Source organism: Urocitellus parryii, chromosome 8 (genome assembly GCF_045843805.1).
Source record: "Urocitellus parryii isolate mUroPar1 chromosome 8, mUroPar1.hap1, whole genome shotgun sequence".
In the NCBI taxonomy this organism is placed as follows: Eukaryota; Metazoa; Chordata; class Mammalia; order Rodentia; family Sciuridae; genus Urocitellus; species Urocitellus parryii.
Window position 1 is genome coordinate 117,445,461 of NC_135538.1, and position 21,262 is coordinate 117,466,722.

Below are 21,262 nucleotides of genomic sequence, written 5' to 3' on the forward strand. Positions count from 1 at the left end.
TTAATATTGTTAAGGACAGTGAAACTGCTGAGTAGAGAAGATGAAAGCCTAAGAGGAATTTATCTAGGATGAGAAATCATAAGATCCTTCCTCTCTGCGACTCTCATAATCTGGTCCCTATAAAAATACTGCAGAAACGATGGAAAATATAATCCAGAAAACTGCCCTGGGTTTTGTGGGACAATGACAAGAAAAAGGATTTCTGCTGCTCTCAAAGAGAGACACCGAGAGAATAATGAGACCAGAACTCATACTTAATAATAAAAATAGGGATAATTCTCCCCATAGAAACTGAGAAACAAACAAACAAAAAAGATGGGAGCACAAGGTCAGACTCAGGTCTCAGCCTATGTTAACCCACTCAAAGTGATGCCCTCCCTGATCATGGTCCTGGAGACAGGACCTGCCCTGGTGATGCCTGAGTCCCTGTCATCACAGGTCCTGGTGAGATGAGGTTCAATTGAACGGATGGGTCTAAGGACCAGGGAAGATGAACCAGCTGAGGAGTGACCACATCAAACCCAGGATGGACTGAGCACAGACTGGGTGCTGCTTTGTCCACCTTCAGCTCCTTTCATCTTTCTCCTGTCCTCACCTGTGGCAGACTCAGCACAGCAAACATGTGGATTCTGGAAGGTTTTGGGTTTTATTTTCTCTCAGACATTTTAGGAATCCTCTTTTCACTTAATTAACCCACAACCGTAATTCATGGCACAAATGTGAAATACAAATCAATATACACATTTTGTTTTCCAAAGGACAAGGAAAAGTCTACAGTCCAGGGCAACATAAAGCTACCAGGAATGAAGACATCCCAGCCCCACATTTGCTACATAGGAAAGTTAACTGAGGAAGAGAACAGGACAGTGTAGGGAGGGGTCTTGGTAATCAAAGATGAGCGCCTGTCTCCATTTCCTCATGATCTGATGACAGGAACACAGACACATAGACACAGTTTATTGCCAGCTGCACAAAGAGACGTTGGGACCTCTTGAAACTGCAGCAGGGAGCAGGAAGAGAACTGAAGAAATCCTGTATTACTCAGTTGAAAGAAAATACTGTAAAAGAAAGTATTATGAACAAATTCAGGTAAGTCATTGTAATGAAGACACTCTGAACAACCCATTAAACACTTAAAATGTCAGAAATTCCTGGGACAGTCCCTGTAACTCAGAGTTTCCCCATTCTTCAACTCTTCTCCCTCAAGGCCCTTCAGGGTCTCACCTTTTTAACCAGTGAGAGACACATCAGAGCCCTGGGAACTGTCATTACCTGAGCAGAGCAAAAACAGAACATGGTCAGAGTCCACAGGAGACCTGGCTAATGGATGAATTATGGGTGGATCAGCTCCCTCATGGCTTCCCACTGCAGTCACCCAGGGTCTCCGAGATCACTGTTCTTCATACTTACAGGCAGCTGGAGCAGAGGTGTCTGGTTTTACACCTGTGGGAAGAAAGCCTCCTGTGAGAGAGTAGCTTGGAAACAGGTCTGAGAGTGCCCCCTAGTCCTGGACACTGGGGAAGTCTCCAGAACTACGACTGTAGATGTAGGAAAGGATCAGGAGACAAGAAGAAAATAGATAGGTAAGGATGAAGATAATTACTTTCCTGGAGTTCTGTCTTCACCAGGAAAATTCCCCTCTGGCCTCTAAATACTGGGAATCAGGCCCCCATCACCACAAATATCAAGAGGATATATTTGTCCTTTAGTTTCTGTGCACCTTACAAAAAGTAAACAGGGTCCAGGTTGGGTAAGGACACTTGTAGATGTTACTTCCCATTAACAAGGCAGGGCACATTATCAGGAACTGCCTGTAGGAGCTGAGCACAACACCTTCGCCTTGAGCAATGGAGGTGTGGAACTGGCTTCTGTTGTGCACAAAAGCAAGTGGACTTCACCTTTGCTAGGCGGGGGAATGAAGCTCTGGGAGTGGACATTACCTAATGGAAGTGGCCTGCCCCCCCTGTTCTCCTTTAACACTACCCTTTCTGCCTTATTTGGATGGAATGTCCTTTCAAATACCCTCCCCCAATAAAAACCAAGGTTTGGGGCATGCTCTTTCTCTGTTGCCTGCCTCCCTTCCTTTATCTTGTCCCCCTTGTGGGAGCTTGCAGTTGAGGCAAGTTGAAACCCCCCCAAAAGGTCTAAATGTTTGTGTGTTTTGTCGTGCCAGCCCAATTGACCCTAGAGACCTGGGTTTTTGTAGCCCATGTGGGACGTGGGCTAAAACACACTTCTACTAGGTTCTTCAAATCACCAGTGGGACAAAAATTCAGACCCTGCACTTTTCCTACCTGTTTTTCTTCTTCCACAAGACAAAAGCGACCACAGCTCCAGTGACAACAGCTCCAAGGAGAATTACACCAGCAACAATTCCCAAGATGGGGATGGTGGGCTGAGGGGGTGGCTCTGGGAGGGGAAGGGAAGTTAGATGAGGGGACCTGGTCCCCTGTTCTCAGTCCCTACCCTGCAGAGGGTCTCCAGAAAGCCTCCTGCTTTCCTGACAACAGGCTCTGTGCCCTCATCCACTCCTTACCCCATCTCAGGGTGAGTGGCTCAGGCAGCCCCTCATGATGCACATGGCATGTGTATCTCTGCTCCTCTCCAGCAGGCACCACCACAGCTGCCCATTTCTGGAAGTTTCCATCCCCTGCAGGCCTGGTCTCCACAAGTTCCATGTCCTGGGTCTGGTCCTCTCCATCCCGCTGCCAGTTAAGGGTGATCTCCTTAGGGTAGAAGTCCAGGGCCCAGCATCTCAGAGTGGCATCCCCTTCAGGGATAGGGTGGTGAGTCACATGAGTCTTTGGAGGGTCTGAAAAAAAGAACTGGGAAATTCAGACATTTTGGCATTTCCTGTTGGGCCACTGAAGCAGTGCTCACATGGCCATCATAAAACCATTGTGAGTAATGAACAACATAATTCAGGTGGGGGAGAGAGCACAAAACCTAGACACAAGACAGGATGCAGACTTCTGGCACAATCTATTCCTTGGAAAGTTCTATAATCAGATTGAAACAACCCAGTGGAAGAGGCTTCAGGTCCTTGAGAGGGACTTCAGAATCTGGTCTTGATAGAGGTTGGGACACGTGGAAAAGCTGGAGTCAGACCTCCAAGGCACTAGGCTGAAGTAGAACTGACTGTCCTGGATGCCAAGACTGCTGACAGGGACCTGGGGTCAGGTATTAATTGTCTTTCCCACCAGCCAGGGAGAGAGAGAGAGAGCAGATCCCTTACTTGTCCTCAGAGAAAGCAGCCTTCAGTTCCTCTCTAGTACAGAACTGGGGAATCCAGGCCCACACCCTCCCTCTGGACTATGAGCAGGGTGGTGTTCTACAGTGGGCGCCATTCTCCTCCCCTCCTCCTGGGAACTGCTAGAGAGATCTACAGGAGATGGGGCAGGTGTTCAGCAGCTGCTCATACCTGCGCGCTGCAGGGACTCCTTCCCTTTCTCCAGGTAGCCTGCAAGACACTTCAAGCAATCTCCTTCCAGGTAGGCCCTTAAGCTCTCTGCAACACCAGCCGCTTCCCACTTCCGCTGGGTGATCTGAGCCGCCTTGTCTGCCGCGGTCCAGGAGCGCAGGTCCTCATTCAGGGCGATGTAATCCGCGCCATCATAGGCATACTGACTGTACCCGCGGAGGAGGCGCCCATCTGTCCCCATGTCGCAGCCATATATCCTCTGGTAGGTATGAGAGCCTGTCCCCGCCCCACTGTCAGCCAGGGTCTCGACCTGCCCACCCCGCGGGTTTTTGTCCTAAACTGAAAACGAAACCGGTCACAGTCCCCAAGGGCGCATTCTGGGTCGAGAGTCGCCGCGGGTCCCTCAGACTTGGGGTGAAGCTTAGCCCGGGAATCCCTGACTTCTTGGGACCATCTGTGAGGGACTTGAGGGGTCGGGATGTCCCACATGAACCTAAGTCACTCACCGCTCGCGCTCTGGTTGTAGTAGCCTGGCAGGTTGTTGAGGCTCACTAGGTCACTCTGTGCATTGTCCTTGGCGGTCTGTGTCTCCCGTTCCCAATACTTGGGTCCCACCTTCTCCATCCACGGAGCCCGGGGCTCCATCCTGGGATTCTCGGTGTCGCTGTCGAAGCGCACGAACTGCGTGTCGTCCACGTAGCCCACGGAGATGAAGCGGGGCTCCCCGCCCGGGCGGGACACGGAGGTGTCGAAATACCTCAGGGAGTGGGAGCCTGGGGAAGGGAGCCACTGAGACCACCCAACCAAGTGCCAGGTTGACTACCCAGGAGGAGAGGAGCTGGGTCCAGAGACGCTAAGGGGGCGGTGGGAGCAGAAAGGCAGGACATAGGGGTGGGAGGGGAGGGGCAGGAAGAACCGTGCTGTGCTGGGGAGGGTCTGGGATGGGCGCGGAGGGGAAGCACCTTCCCCAGGTCCCCAGTGCTCACCAGATGGTTCCCTAGCTCCTCCCACCTGGAGGCTATTTCCCTCCCAATCCTGTGCTCACCTGCCCAAGTGTCCCTCAGGGCCAAGGCCCCCAAGAGCAGGAGGAGCAGCATTGGGGGCGCCAGCACCCTCGTCCTGCAGCTCTGTGGAGATTCTGCGACTTGGAGTGGGCGAGAGGGGGGAGGTCGCTGTGGACTTTAAAATTCAAACCGCAGTGACAAAGATTGGCTTCTTTAGGAGAAGACGACATGGGAGTGAGAACTGTGGACCAGTCAGGAGTGTCCAGGCAGAATGACCTGGCCCAGGTTGGGAGGAGAAAAGTGAAACTCCCTGGAGACCGGGATTCTCAGCGCTCTCTGTCCACACCCCAGGCACAGCTCTAAGCCTGAGAGCCACGCCCAGGGCTAGAAGTTTGCCCTGAACCCTCCTCCTTACTAATCATTCTTTGTCTCACCATCCCTTAATTTCTGACTCAGGGTGTAAAATCAGCAGTTCTCAAATGTTTTGGTTTCAGGATCTTTATATGCTCTTAGAAAGTAGTGTGCACTCCAGAGGTAGTTAGATTTATGTGGGTTATGTCTATCAGTATTTGCCATATTAGAAGTTAATGCCATTTTCCAGATATTTTATTCCTCCTGAATATTAATAACTAATTGCATCTTAAATAATTGCATGAAAAATGTGCGGCACTCTTTGAAACAGTAGTTTCAAAGAAAAATAACTTTTCCCAAATTAAAATATTTATTAGGAAAAATGGATCATTTTACTTTTTACAATTTTATTTGTCATCAGAGAATGCTAGATATTCATATTTTCTGCATTTAACTTGTGACTTTGGTTGAAACAAAAAATGTAGCCTCACACAAATATATAAGAGGAATGTTTTTAATAACCTTTACAATATTCATCTTTGATACTACACTAAAATGATACAAGTGTTAGCTTCTTAAAAGTTTTTTTTTTTTTTTTTGCCGAAAGGACCACAAAACACTGTCTTTGAATAGTCCACATTCTATCTATTAAAGTCTATGGATGTGTCTTGCACATTGAATATATCTTGTGCTAATGCATGATATTTTTAAAGTCATGCATTGTTGGACCAAGCTATATAGACCTTCTAGTGTTAACACATTTAAGTGAAATTAATCAAGAGTTCTTATGTTGATTATTTTGATATCACCACAGATTTCCCCAGAAAGTGTTGTAAGTACTTGGGAGTCTGTCAGGTTGATAGTGGTGGCAGGTTTGCCCAGATTCTCTTTTTCTTTTGAGAGCATACATTTTATCATTGAATATATTGCTGTCAGTGGATTATCTCAAAGGGACAGGTTGAGGTCATTTTTTAGAACATTGGCCAAATTTTGAAGTGTAAGGAATACCTCCCCTGTCATTCATTCTTTTAAGCAGGAATGGTATTCCATAAAGATGAGGCTATTAAATCTCAGTAAATGGCTTTTGTTGACACACACTCCCTATTGTTGAATGTAACAGGTGTGTTCTTTGTGTACTTCCCATTCTATCAAATAAGTGTATTTATAATGTTCACCATGGAATGGCAGTTTAATAAATTTAGTGATTTGTAATACTTCAGGACATATTTAAGTGAACTGAAATATTTTCCCTTCTACAGTTAAAAGGTGCTCAAGAACACAATAACTACTATTGCACTTTGGTACCATAACTTCCACTTTGCTGAGTTTTACTTTATTTTAAATAATGTTTTAGTGATATTATAAAAATAATTTTTGATAATATAAATCCTTTGCAATAGTCTAAACACTTCTGGGGGTTCCACAAATGACACTTTGAGAATTGCTGCTCTCAGTAAACTGTGGAGATATCCCAAGTGGTTTCATCCTCTTCCCTTGATTCACTGCCACTACTCTAGATAACTGCTAAAACATGTAGAAAGATATGGTATTTGTGAACAAGTAGTGAAATTATGCATAAATATATGCAGAAGAAAAACAAAATAAGTTCTTAGAAATTTAAAACTGGTCACAGAAATGAATAAGTCTATAGGTGATTTGCACAATTAAAATAGTACCAGTAAAGAAGTCATATACCTAGTAAAATAGTGGTAAGGAAGACCGAAGAACTATAAGAGCACAAGGCTATCAATAAAGGATTTCCAACAATTGAACAATATTAATTCTGAACTAGTAAAGAATAAGGAATGATTTTCAAATCTCAAGAAAATTTTTCAGGGTTTACAATCCCCTCAAAATTACATTCAAACTCCCCCAAAACAAATGAAAACTGACCCATGTGAAGATACATTGCAATGAAATTTCAGAAAGCAGGTAGAAAAGAAAAGACCCTGAACCTTTCAAGAGGCAGGAAAAGCAGCTTTGGAAGCAAAAATGTTGAAGCAATATCAGAATGATTCGAAGTAAAAATGTTTTTAACACAGAATTCTGTACTAAGTTAAAGTTGGACTAAGAGTTAGAGTGTCCTAAAGATATTTGAGATGTTTAGGGTTTCAACATTTTCTTTTCCATATTTCTTATAGGATATGGCTAAATGAAGTGAGAAACAAAAATGATGGAGGAAAACCAAGGAAAGGGGATATGTGAAATGTAGATAAAAGGAGCCAGCACAAGAATGGAGGCCAAGTGTGTTCCCCCCTGAGGTGAAGGAGATCCAGGGAGTCAGCCTCAATCCAGTTGTGAAGGCATCAAGTCCAGGTCTGGCAGGACTGAGAGTTCTAGGACTGGTGTCTTTACAAAGACCAAGTTGGTGGAATCCTAGATATGCCTGAAAATATTCACGGAGACTGTCTTAGTCTGTTGGGCTGCTATAAGACAACACCACATATTGAGGAAATTATGAAGAACAGAAACTTATTTTCTCACTGTTAGTAAGGTTGGGAAGTCAAAGGTTAAGGCACTGGCATCTGGCTAGGGTCCTCCTGTTGTTTACTCATGTGGGACAGTTTCAAATGTGCAGGCTCTGAGGGGATTATGAGGCAGTCCTTACCTGAGTCCTACTTTTTTTCCATGTGCAAAGAGAAAAAATTTCATCCTCTAGGAGTGAGAAATGGGGAGGTAGAGTGGGATGCAAGAAGGTAGGAGAAAGTGAGAAATTGCTCCTTCTGGGGGCAGAGAGCCATCTGACCTGGTAAATGGCATTTGGAGAGAGCAGTGCAGGGGGCCACCGAAGCCTGTGTTCATCATCTGAGGGAAGGAGAGGGAGAGGAGAAATGTGCAGCATTCAGGCTGCAGGAGGAGGAGAATAACAGACTAGAATGAAATGCAACAAGTTTTTCTGGTCTAATCGTATGGATTATTTTTGCCTTGTAACTTATTATGGTTAAGATTTTGTATTTTCTCAGTATCAAATATACATTATAGTCATACATTACCTAATGACAAGAAATGTTATCCGATTCTTTGAAACCAATATCACCCTGATACCAAAGCAAATAAAGACACATCAAGGAAACAACTATAGATCAGTATGCCTGATGAACATAGATATAAAAATCCTTAATAAAATATTAGCAATTTACATTCAAAAATACAATAAGAAGATCAGTTCCATCCAGAGATGCAAGATTGGCTCAATATATGTAAATCGGTAAATGCAATATATCACATAAATAGAATTAGAGAAAAACATGACATAAACATCTCAGTAAATATAAAAAAAATCCTTTTAGCAAAATTCAGTACCTATTCGTGTTAAAAACACTGAAGAAACTCAGAATAGTAGAAACTTGTGTCAACATTGCAAATGTTATATATGTCAAACCCAAAACTGATGCCATACTACGTCAAAAACAATTGAAAGTATTTTCTTTAAAAATAGAAATAAGACACAGATGTTCACTCTCACCACTCTTATTCAATACAGTACTTGAAACTCTAGCCAGAGCAATCAGGCAAGAGATAAAAATTAAAGAGATAAAAATAGAAAAAGATTCAATATCCCTGTTAGCTGATGACATTATTATATACTTAGAAGACAACAAGGAAAAAACCCCCACACTTTTAGAGTCAATAAATTCAGCAAAGTAGCTAGAAACGAGATCAACTAGCAGAAGTCAAACTATCCTAGACACCAATAATGATCCTTCTGAGAAAGAAATAAGGAAAATTCCATTCACAATAGCCTCAAACAAACAAACAAACAAACAAAAACTAGGAATACATCTAAACAAGGAGATGAGAGATGTGTGCAATGTAAATCATAAAAACACTGAAGAAAAAAATTAAAGACACTAGAAAATGGAAAGACCTCCCTTGTTCTTGGATTGGCAGAATTAATATTGTCAAATTGGCCACATTAACAAAAGTGATCTACAGATTCTTGGCAATCCCCATCAAAATACTAATGATGTTCTCAAAGAAAAACAGTCTTAAATTTCATATGGAAGAAGAGAAGACCCAGAATAGCCAAAGCAATTATCAGCTATCAATCAGAGAAATGCTGGAGGCATTAAAATACCCAATCTCAAATTATAGTGCAGAACTGTCCTAACAAAACCAGCTTGGTATTAGCATAAAAACATACACGAAGGCCAGTGGAATAGAATAGAAGAGATAGACTGACCAACAGAGATCCAGTCATCCGATCCTTGACAAAGGTACTAGAAAGACAAATTTGAGAAAACATAGACAAACAAACAAACAAACAAACAAAACCCCACAAAACATTGGAGGAAAACAAATGGTACCTGGAAAACTGGATATCCATATGCAGAGGAATGAAACTGGATCCCTATCTCTCATCCTCACAAAAATCAACTGGAAGCAGATCAAAGACCTAGGAATCAGACCAGAAGCATTGCAACTGCTAGAAGAAAACAGGTTCAACACTCCAACATATTGGTTTAGGCATCAGCTTCCTTAATAATACTCCTACAGCTCAAGAAATAAAACCAGGGATCAATAAGTGGACATCAAATAAAAAAATAATTTCTGCACAGCCTAGGAAACAATTAAGAGCATGAAGAGAGAGCCTGAAGAATTGGAGAAAACCTTTGACAGATACTCTCTGACAAGGGATTAATATCCAGGATGTATAAAAAACTTTAAATACTTGCCAAAAGAAAAGCAATTAACCCAGCCAATAAATGAATGAAAGAACTAAACAGACATTTCTCAAGAAGAAATGCAAATGGAATTTTATATATACATGTATGTATGTATCTCTATCTATATCAGAGAAATACAAATCAAAACTGCACTGAGTTTATTTCTCACTACTGTTAGAAGAGCAATCATCATGAACACAAATAATAAATGCTGGGGAGGATATGGGGGTAAGTGTTCACTTATAACATTATTGGTGGGCCTGCAAACTAATACTGCCACTTTTGAAGTTGGTATGGAGATGCTTCAAAAAGCTAGGAATGGCTCCACCATATGACCAGCTATCCCATTGCTTGATATTTGTCCAAAAGAACTGAAGTCAGCATACTCTATTTAGATATGGACACCAATGTTTACAGCAGCACAATTCACAATAGCCATGTTATACAACAGATCTAGATGCGTGTCAACAGATGAATGTATATAATATGTGCTTTATGTACACAGTGGAGTTTTACCCTGCCATAAAGAAGAATGAAATAATGTCATTTGTTAATAATCCGATAGAACTGGAGAACATCATGCCAAGTGAAATACACCAGATTCAGAAAGTCAAGGAGCAAAATTTTCTTTCGTATGTAGAAGCTGGAGAGGAAAACAAACAAACAGAACCAGAATAAAGAGGAAACTCTAGATCAGCCATCTCTGCCCTAGTCCTTCCACAGCCTGGTCCTCTCCTGAGAGCTCTGGCAGTCTCGCAGGACAGCACAGTGGCGCCTCCTTGTGGCCATGTATCTGAGCACTAAAGATCGGAACTGCCATTTTTTGTGCTCATTTGGGAGTCCTGGGTCTCTCTAGGCTTGCAGCAACTCTACAGGGCTGTGTGCACAAGTTGGTGCTTTCATCCCATGTCAGGTTTGGGATTTCCAACTGTTACTCACAATACAAGATAAAATATATTTCCTCCCAGTTGATCTACAGTGGACTCTTGTCCCAGGGAGCCTCCAGGTCTCCATGCCATAAAGGCAAGTTTTCAGGTTATGAATGAACCCCATGAACAAAATGCATGTCCTCAATTTCCTGAATGGAGGCTTGTACCACTGAATCTCTGAGACTTGTTCCCAGGTTCAAGGGTCCCCATTACTGGGCCAGATTTTTTAACCCTAATGTTAGGTGGTAATTAGTAATGAGCAGTGGAATACAAAATAATAAGGTAGAAGGGTGTTAGGATGGCCTTAGGCCTGAGCCTAAGCAACTCCATTTTAAAAACTCCAGTTTGACCTGCAGTCTCAGCAGGCACACCCACAAAGCCCTCCAGTATGGCCTCAAACAAGTTACTTCCCCTAACCCTTATGAAGAAAATCATGCCCCTGGCAGGCTGTCCTCACCTGATAAGAGGGAGAGGTGAGAAGATCAGGGTGGAGACCACAGACCAGATGGTTCTGACCCCAGGTTAAATGATGTCACCAAGAAATCCAGTGGTAGCTGATAAAGATTGAAAGGAGGGTCAAAATCCCCAAAATTTAGTATACATGATAGAGCAAATGAACAGGAATTCAGCCAGCCAAAACAAGGATGCACTCCAGCTGGAGAGCCTGATGAGGACCTGATGTCCCACACTTGTCATCATTCCTGAGCCTCTGCGTGATCCTCACTGCTCTCAAACTCTACCACATCACCTGGACATTTGTGAGAGCTGCAACTTCTCCCTATGTCCCTGTTCTCAACCGATCACCCACTCCATGCCAGGAAAAGCCTGCCTTGGTTCCGAACCTGGTCATCTCGGTCTGAGTGAGTGTGCATTTGCTGGACATAAAGCCTAAGGCTTAAGACTTTTGAATTTAGCATTCAGAGGAAATGTCTGTCATTAGCCTGTCATGATTAAGTGTGTTTTGCAGTGTTTAGAATTAATCTAGAATTGTTTGCTGTGAATTGATCATGTCTATTGCAGTGCCTAGCATTAAGGATTGTCGTTTTCTTGATTAAGAACCTATAGAGTGAAATTGTATTGAGTAATTTGAGGGAATAAAACACTGAAAGGGACAGAAGCATGTGGACATTCTTTATTTCTCCCCTTGACTGTATACGTGGAAATTTTGCCCCCTCTAGACATAGGGTTATGTGGTTTTCTTTAAATTGCCTTTAATATTAATGAACAGCCAGAGTGATGATGCACACCTGTAATCCCAGCAACAAGAGGAAGCAGGAGAATGGAAAGTTCAAAGCCAGCTTCAGCAATTTATGGAAGCCCTAAGCAATTTTGTGAGACCTTGTCTCAAAATAAAAACTAAATAATGGGTTGGGGATGTGGCTCAATGGTTAAACACCCCTAGGCTTAATGCCTGGTAACAAAAATGAAAACAAAACAAAAACCTAATATATAAATGAGTAACTCACAGGAAAAAAATAGGTGTACTAATCCTGAGAATAAACAGGGGGAAGCAAAGGGAACAAATTAAGAAATAAGTCCAGAGAGAAAGATCTATGGGGAGTTCTGACAGAATCTTGCAGGATCATTGTAAAGATAGGATTTATAGCCTCATGATTCTCAATGTGTATCAGAAGGGACTTTAGTAGCACAGGTGCACTAAGGTAAACTTTGCCTGGGTGGGGACCCCGTCTCCTATAATAACATAGAATTGACTTGTGAATTAAGGCCCCCATGAATGGGATGGTCACCATGATAGTTACCAAAAGGACCACTAGGGTAAACACTACCCTGCTCAGATTAATGAAGGTGGCAGAAGGTGGACCCCTGTTCTCCTGGCAAACATCAAACATAATAAATTTGGAAGTAGTATCAAGTTTCCTTTGTGTTTTCTGCTGGGAGATGACACATTCTCTTCCTTGAGAGCATTCTTTGCTTGAGCCTTACTTTCAATTATAATAAAATTCTCTTGATTGGCTTTTTCATGTGTGACTCTAAATTTTCTTTCATGGGGCACAAGAATGGAGGCCTGGAGCTCCGGCTCCCCATTTGCTGTGACACTGATGGGGCAGGAGTGAGAGGAGCCACTGGAGTGTTGGCCTAGGGTGGTGAGGGAGCCTCCTGAAGAGGTGAATGTGGGGAAGAAAGTAGGACATGAAGGGAAAGGAGGCCAAAGAGGGGAGGGGAAGGAATCAGACAAAAAAAGCCCTGGGAAGGGTCAACCTAGTGAACACTGTGAGGGGGGATGGGTCTGTTTGGGGAGAGGTTCAGGGTCTTCTGGCTGGGGTGCTGATGGAGGGCTCCACTTTTTACTAGGCTGGTAATTATACAGGTGTTAGCTGTCAGTTATCAGTAGGTCATAGAACATTTTGGACAGTTTTCTGTGTTACATGCATAGAATAATTCAAACACACACAGGGAAGAAATGCAAAAAGAAGCAGATGCAAAGGTTGGAGTTGTGGCTTAGAGGTAGAGTGCTTACCTACCATGTGTGAGGCACTGGATTCAATCTCCAGCACCACATATAAACATGTGTCCACCTATAAGTAAAAAATGAATATTAAAAAAAGAAGCAGATGCAAGAGGATAATTGACTTAGGGGATCCCCTCTTCCAGAGCCACACTCACTAATGCTGGGGTGGCAGGCAGAATCGAGGAGGAAAAAGAAGGTCTGTGCCTCAAAGTGAAATGCCCAACTCTCGTCCTTGATTCTTGGGTTCTGAGGGATCCATTTATTATTCTCCAATGTCATGGCCTTTTCTAAGCTCACCCCGATTATCCTGCAACAAGCCTTGGCTACCTGGATCTCTTGGTTCAGTGGGAGCTGCTGCAGGAACAGTGGGCTATGGGCTGGCAGTTGGCTACACAGCTGGCAGTCATGAAGACAGAGGGTCAAGAATAGGTGTGGCAGTAGCAGAAGACCACAGGGGGCTACTGCAAGACCTGTGAGGAGTAGGAGCCAAGGCGTGCATCCAGCATCTCCCTTGGATGCTGAAGTGGTCGCTTTTTACTTCTCCAGACCTTCAAGTTCAGGTGTCCAAATACCATCCCTCTAGATGTCAAGGGTGAACCCTTCTCCAAGACACCAGATCAGGCACCCTCTTGGAGCCTGGAGGGCCATATCTCCACAACCCCAAGAGTCCAGGACACAAACATGCTGCTTCTTCTTTTTTGGGACCTAAGCAGAAGAAGTCCTGTTGCTACATTCCTAAAGCCTAACACCTTATCCTCACCATTTCTCCAAATTAATGGTCCTGTGGATTTGAGTTTATTTTGATCCCTTCCATGTGCCACCAGAGTTTGGGGGTTTTGTTCTGGGGAGTCTCCTGAGGGATCCACAGTCTGCAACTGGGACAGGACTGTGAGATGGGAAGCAGCAGTGAATTCTTGAGCTTAGGCTGCTGGGATCACCTGTGCCTGGCTAGGATCCCCCTTCTGACTCCAGGAGGCTGTGAACATGGTTAGTGGTCAGAACTCCTCCCTGGTCATGAACTTTGTGCTATGTCCAGAGTGTGGAGGGTGCTGTAGGGCTTCTGATGAGGGGTTCCAGTTGGTAATAAAGTAGTAAGGAGCCCCTGCCATGCACACATGCACAAAGAGGACCCCCAGTCACATCCAGGAAAACTACCTGCCTTTCCTGGGCTCCAAGAAGATTTTGTCCTTGGTTTTACTGATTCCTTAAAAGGTGTTTATCTGTCCTGTGCCTGGCTCTTACAATACATTAAACCAAAGTCAGGCAAAATCTCTCCTCAAGAAGCTAACCTTCAGGTGGGGTTAATAAATAATGAGGTGACTGCAGTAAAAGGAGCATCAGAAAGTAGAGTGATTTAGAGAAAAGGAACAAAATAGGGATAATGAAGATGGTTGTAATTGTTTTAATTATTGTCTTCGGAGTGGGGTTTACTGAGAGGTGACATTTGGTCACTGCCTACACATTCTGGGCTGTACTGAGCACCAACAGGCTGCAGCAGGAATGGGAGTGAGCCCTCCCAGGACAAAGGGAAGACAAGGTGGCACAATCAGTGTCTATGTGTGCATGTGCAACGCTGGTACAGCTCACTAGTAACTCTATTGAATACTCTAGAATGCATGTTACCATATGGGTAGACAAACAGGCTAACATGTGAAGGGGGAGCTAACAGAGGGCATATAAGGCAACTCTTCACTGTGCTCAGAGCTCAGCCTTTGGGTGCAAATCCCCTGGGCCAGTGCCAGCACTAATAAATGCTGCTTCCTACTGAAAGTCTCAGTGTCCTTTCTCTCTGTGTAAGAATCCTACAATGGGCAGATTTCAGGAAGGACTTCCTATCTGTGATTCTGGGCAGAATTTTTTGGACCCCATGACAGCTTCTCTTTTGTGTCTCATGAAGTCTTCCTGAAGTCCTGAAGTTTGGGGACACTGAAGTTCCTGGTATTTGGAGGAAGGTTGGGAGTGGAGGGGCAAGCTGAGTTGGGGTTCACACCCAACTCCATCTCTGTGCTCTTCTCTTGCCTACAGAGGGTTTGTTATTGTTGTTGTTGTTCTTTCTAGTTATGCATGACAGTAGAGTATAAAATGTACTAGCAAACTTAAGATTGCATCTAGGGCTCATAGTTGTGGTTCAAATTTTGAACAACTAATAAAAAAAAAACAAATTACAGTTTTATTGGATAGCTCTGTTTTAGGACTTTAATAATTGTATCTTCTGTGTTCAGGTCTGTGATTCATTTCAAATGGTTTTCGTACATGGTGTTGTTTTTCTCTTTGGGTCTCATTGTTCACCTCTGTTTGTTAAAAGGATGATCCTCTCCCTTTGGGTTCCTTGAGTTCCTTTTCATCAGCTTGGATGTACATTTCTAGTTGTGCATCTTTGTTCTATCCTAGTGATGTAGACTATCCTGCACCAGGCTTTTGTTTTTTTACTTGAATGCAGTAGTAAATCTTGAAATTAGTGTGTGTCTTCAAAGTGAAAAAAATATCTTGACAATTCAAAGTTTTGTTTTCCTACTTGCATACTGGTTATAGACTTTCAGTTTGTTAGTCTCTAAAAAACAGGCTTCTTGATTTCAATTGGAAATACATTGAATCAATAGATCAATTTTGAGAGAACTGATACCTTGTCAATATCAGCTATTCAAATCCTTGACTATAGCACTTTTATTTAGATTTTATTTATTTTCTCTTGATGATGGCTTATAGATTTTAGTGTAAAATGTTGTTGTTATGGTTTAAATATTAGATGTCCCCCAGAAGCTCACAAGTGAGACAATGCAAGAAGGTTTAGAGGTGAAATAATTGGGTTATGAGTGTCTTAATCTAACAAATGAATTAATCCTGATATGGATTAACCTGATGGTAACTGTAGACAGGTAGCATGTGGCTGGCAAAGATGAGTTCCTGGGGGTATGTGTTTGGGGTATATATTTTATCTTTGTTAAGCAGATCTCTCTCTCTCTCTCTCTCTCTCTCTCTCTCTCTCTCTCTCTCTCTCTCTCTCTCTCTCTCTCTCTTTCCTGATGTGATGTCCTGAGCCAATTCCTCTATTGCACCCTCTGCCATGATGTGCTGCCTCAACTCAAGCCCCGAGGAATGGAGTCAGCCCTCCGTGGTCTGAAATCTCTGAAACTGTGAGCTGCAAAATAAACTTTTCATCCTGTGATATTGATCTTTTCAGATCCTTTATTTAGCAATAAATAAAGTAAAACAATTACCTAATTTTTAAGAATGAGTACCTACATATTTTATTTCAATGTTATTATAAATGGAATTTAGGGTCCCCCCAAACACTACAATGCCAGGGCATGCCAATACAACTGACTTCAGACCTTGCCATGTTGTAAATTCATTTATTAGTTGGAGAAACTTTCTTTGCTTTAGGATTTTCTATGTATACAGTCATGTCATCTGCAAATTAAGACACTTCATCATCTATAAATTGAAACATGGTCTTTTCAACCTATATTTCTTTTATTTCTATCTCTTTCCTCAAGATTCTGGCTGAGATGTTGAGTTACAATGTGTAACAGAAGAGGTGGGAGTCAACACACTGGCCTAAGAGTTATGGTTTGGATCCTGAATGTCCCCCAATGGCCCAATATGCCAAAGGCTTGGTGACATTCTAATGGATGAAACCTTTAATAGTGGGACCCTGTGTAAAGAGGCTAGTTTATTAGGGGTGTGCCCTTGGAGAAGTGACTGAGATCTCAGTCCCCTCCTCTTTCTCTTTGTTTCCTGGCATCATGAGGTGAAGGGACCTCCTGCCACATGCTCCTGCTGAGGTACTGTGTCCTCACAGGCCCAAAGCAATGGGGTCAAGTAACCAGGCACTGACCCCTCTGAAACAGTGAACAAAATAAGCCTATTCTCATTTAAGTTGATTCATCTCAGGTGTTTTTTTCACAGCAACACAAATCTGACTAACTCCATATCTTAAATAAAAAGGACTTTCATCACAAAGTACATTGTTAGCTGTAGATTTTTTAGAGATGCCCTTTATCTGAAGAAGCTGACTTTGACTCCTGGTTGGCTAAGAAATTTGATGAAGAATAGGTTTTGGATTTGTATAATGTCTTTTCTTCAAGGAGATGCTCCTGTGGTTATTCTTCTTATCCCATTAGTATGGTAAATTAGTATGATATTAAATATTCATCAAAATTATATAGTCTAGGATAAAACTAACTTCATCATAATGTTTAAATTTGATTGGCTGATATTTTGTAGATTCATGAGAAATGTTAGTCCAAAGTTTTCTACTTTCTTATGTGAACAATTCAAAATTTAAATAAATGTGTAGATGTATGCAACTATCATCACAGTACAATTATGGAATAGTTCCATTACCCTAAGAAATTCCTCATACTCATTGCCCTGCCCCCACTGCCAAACACAAATCTTCATTTGAATTCTATGAATTTGTTTCACTTGACATTGCATATAAAATGGAAACATATAGTCTGTGGTCTATTGTATTTGGCCTCTTTCACTTAGCATATTGTGTTTGTGTGTGTGTGTGTGTGTGTGTGTGTGTGTGTACGCACATGCACATGCACATGTATGCACACACACACATACATGCACAGTGCTAGGGGTTGACCCCAGGGTCTTGCACAATGTTAGGCAAGCACTCTATCACTGAGCTACATGCAACCCTACCATAATGTTTTGAGGTTTATACATGTGTCAGTATTTCATTCCATTTTATTGCTGAATATTATTTCATAGTATGGATATACTTAATGGGGTTTAAAAGGTATGGAACCATTTAGGTTTATATGACTTCTAGTGTATCTGCAGATTCATGGGAGCATTTCAAACCATATGATGCCAATGATTCATTATATGTAATTATATATTACTATGTAATTCTAAGTTATTAGATATCTGTTTTCTACACCAAATCTGTCCATTGACTTTCTTTATGTGTTATTCCTCCCTCTGTGGTGAACCAGGACCACTATCAGTACCACTGTCACAACAAGTGTAACTCCAACATATGATTCCTTCTGCTTAATGTAACCAAATTTCTGGGTCTGAGACACTCTGACTGTCTAATATTGAATGTTTGTGAAATCCTTCTTTCACCAATCTCACTGAAGAGCAGTATTCCTGCTGTCTGAATCCCAATCACAGAGCAACAAGGAATGCAGCCTTCCTCTAATCCACCATCTTGACCATCCCATAGATGACTCTTTGCTGAGTCACCGCCATGTCTCTCAGGGGAACACCAACACCCCCTCCACACTCCCCACCAGAGGAACTAGCTCACCAGCTCCTTCCTCCTCAAACATCCTGAGTCCACAGCGTACTTGTCGTGGGACCTTCACAACTGCCTCAGTTTTACGATGGTCTTTTTCCCTATAATATTTGGGGTTCTCCACCTGCTTCTCATTGGTTATCCCAATTCTTTTCTGGTTACTATACCTGTTTATCCTTTTCTGAACCTCCATATTCCACCCCAGATTCTTGGTGACTAGAGGAAAAGTCTTCTTCTTTTTTAAACTTTATTTAGTTATTTTTATGTGGTGCTGAAGATCAAACCCAGTGCTCATACATGCGAGGAAAGTGCTCTACCACTGAGCCACAACCACAGCCCAATCTTGAGATAATTGATGGGTTTTGGCTAGAGAACACTCTGGTAAAAACCTAAAGATCTCTTGATTGAAGCTCAGATGCTGCAGCCTTTAGGCATAAGAGTTGAGGCCTTCACCTCAGCCTTTTGGGGGAGACTAAGCTTTTCACTGGCAGTTAAGAGAATCTTGGCAAGGGTGACACCCTGTAGAAACTTAAGCCCAGCAATTATGAGATTTTGGATCCTAGTGCCCATTAGGATAAGGACTTCTTCTATTCCTTTTACCTTCTTATCCTTATCTCCAGAACACAGAACATCATGGGACCCTCAAGGGTCAGAGGGTGCCCTCCATCTGGGGTCAAGATGCCCTATTTAATGCCTGTTTGTCTCATGTTTAAACAACAGCTTTCCTTATTCCTTAGCTGCCTTCCTGATACTCTGTCCCTCCAAGGCTTGCATCTGGAGTGTCAGCTACATAAGAAAAACTGGTTTGAGACCAGAGGGGAAAAAGTGTCACTTCTAAATTTAAGCTTCAGTGGGACCTAAATGGCTGTTTTCTCTTTACTTGTACTCTAGGACTCTGCTCTCTCATTAGGTTCTTCCCTAAATGCTGATTGCACAGAGAAGGAAAATGGAAAAATACCACCTGTGCAAGTTTTTTTTTTTTTCTTGAGAACCTTTTCCTGAGGTCCCCCCTCTGCTGGGACTTCATGGGCTTCTACAGTCTTTAAGTATTTGGATGACTCTAACTCAAAAAGAGCCCTGGTCTGATGGATGTTCCATGTGTCTCTTTACTAGTGTAATTACAGGAGTGTTATTTTTTATGCCTTTTTTTTAAACTATTTTTTTGATAAATTCACCTTTATTTCATGTACCCAAATTAATATATTTTTGTTCTAATTAATCTTGTTTAATCTAACTGAAGTTTTTAGTCCTATGTGTTACACTGCTGCCTTTGTTCAGAGGCTAATTATTCAAAGGTGAATTCTCAAATACACCAGAAAAGGAAAGACCCCTGTAGGACCCCTTCACATGGTCCTAAAACTGAGAATAAACAGTGATGATATTGACATAGATCTACCTCATGGCTGGACACGTGGCCATCAGAACCATTGATTTAGAGTCCAGGTGTGATTGATGGACCCTGTCCCAGCCATCCCCAACTGTGCAAGCCTCCTCCAGGTCTATGCCCTTTATTCTACAATATATTGATCACTGTCACACCAAGGACATCTGTGACAGGCTTTGTTTTAATTTATGAAGGGTTAAATGTGATAGAAAATGTATAATAAACACCTGTAGATCATTTGTCTCTTACCTGTGGGGAGCTATACATGGCAAAAAGCTATGCAATCTCTATTTCCTGTTTGATTTCATGTAGGTTTGTGCACACCTGTGTATTATATACTATGTCTACACACATGCTGTGTCTATGCATCATTTTTGTTGTACTAAAACTGACTTATAGACATATGATCTGATTTATGGATAAATTTTAAAAATTGGTTCAAATGACTTTTAGTTCTAATGACTTAAATAAACCTTGAACAAAAAGGTCAATTTAAATTATCCAAAAAGTTAAAAGTAAAAATGTCTTAAAAATTACTAATCCACATGTTTTTCTAGGTGGTCAGCCAATCAAGAGTGTTGGTTTCTATAAAAAGTTTAAAATATTGTGTCCAGGGCTTTTTAGGCTATTCTTCATCAGAAAAATATTAGCATTTATTTTCATTGGTAATAAAAATGTCAACAATTAAAATGGGTAAACTAGATTTAGCATAAATGGTAGAAACATTTATAAATATGTTTGTTAGAAAAGATACTTGATTAATTTGCAAAGTTAAAATACAGAATATCAAGTTCTAAATATGAACTCAAGTACTCTAGGCTTATTAACTTCTTTAACAAATATCTGTAAAGTCTTTTAAGTGATATTTTAAATAACTTTGGTTCTCTTTATGGTATTTAATGTTCTGTAACTGAATAAAGGTAACCTGTCATCAATAAGTGATTTAAAAACTTTATGTCACTCTTTATAGTGGAATGGAAATTTAAGTTTAAATGTATGTAGTTTTAAAATAGTAAAAGGGGAGTCTGATTTGCTTAAAAGTTTTGACAATGTGGAACATAAAAATATTTTATCACTTTTTCCACAAAAAAGAAGTTTAGAGCCCTGACTTCTATTTGCTTCCTGCTTTAGATATAATATCATGTTATGTTAAATGATATTCAGATAGGCCCAAGAAACAATATATGATAACTTTGTAGAATAACATTTAAAACAAGGCAAGGATCAGCTTCCAAAATAAAAAACTCTAGGATTCTTCAAGAGCCTTGTCTCACCTGAGACAAGTCTCTGCCTCTTACACTAATAAGATGAGACAAGTTGTGATGGCTCCAAAGTAGACTAGAATTAAACTCATTTGAAGATATGTTCATCCTCAGAAAACTTGGAATGGGACCACCATTTGACCCAGTTATCCTACTCAGCATATACTCAAAGGATTTAAAATCAGCATACTACAGTGTCACATCCACATCAATGTTTATAGCAGCTCAATTCATAATAGCTAAGCTATGGAACCAACCTAGGTGCCCTTTAAGAGATGAATGGATAAAGAAAATGTGGTATACATACACCATGGAATATTAATCAGCCATAAAGAAGAATGAAATTATGGCATTAACCAGTAAAATAGATTGAACTGGAGACTATCATGCTAAGTAAAATAAGCCAACCCCCCAAACCAAAGACTGAATGTTCTCATGATGCTAACACACATGGGGTGGGGGAAGAACAGAAGTTTATTGGATTAGACAAAGGGGAGTGAAGGGAAGGGAGCAG

At 41.7% G+C, this 21,262-nt stretch overlaps 1 protein-coding gene across 1 annotated transcript; it reads right to left on the reverse strand.

Moving 5' to 3' along the window:
• Nucleotides 1-2,290: 2,290 nt before the first annotated feature.
• LOC144256448 (HLA class I histocompatibility antigen, alpha chain G-like) lies at nucleotides 2,291-18,295 on the reverse strand. Its single transcript, XM_077801502.1, has 7 exons — nucleotides 18,115-18,295; nucleotides 7,523-7,581; nucleotides 4,467-4,593; nucleotides 3,928-4,194; nucleotides 3,422-3,697; nucleotides 2,537-2,812; nucleotides 2,291-2,409 (listed from the first exon to the last, which is right to left on the reverse strand). Exons 1-7 carry the CDS (start codon nucleotides 18,293-18,295, stop codon nucleotides 2,291-2,293), a joined length of 1,305 nt encoding a protein of 434 aa, XP_077657628.1.
• Nucleotides 18,296-21,262: the final 2,967 nt, after the last annotated feature.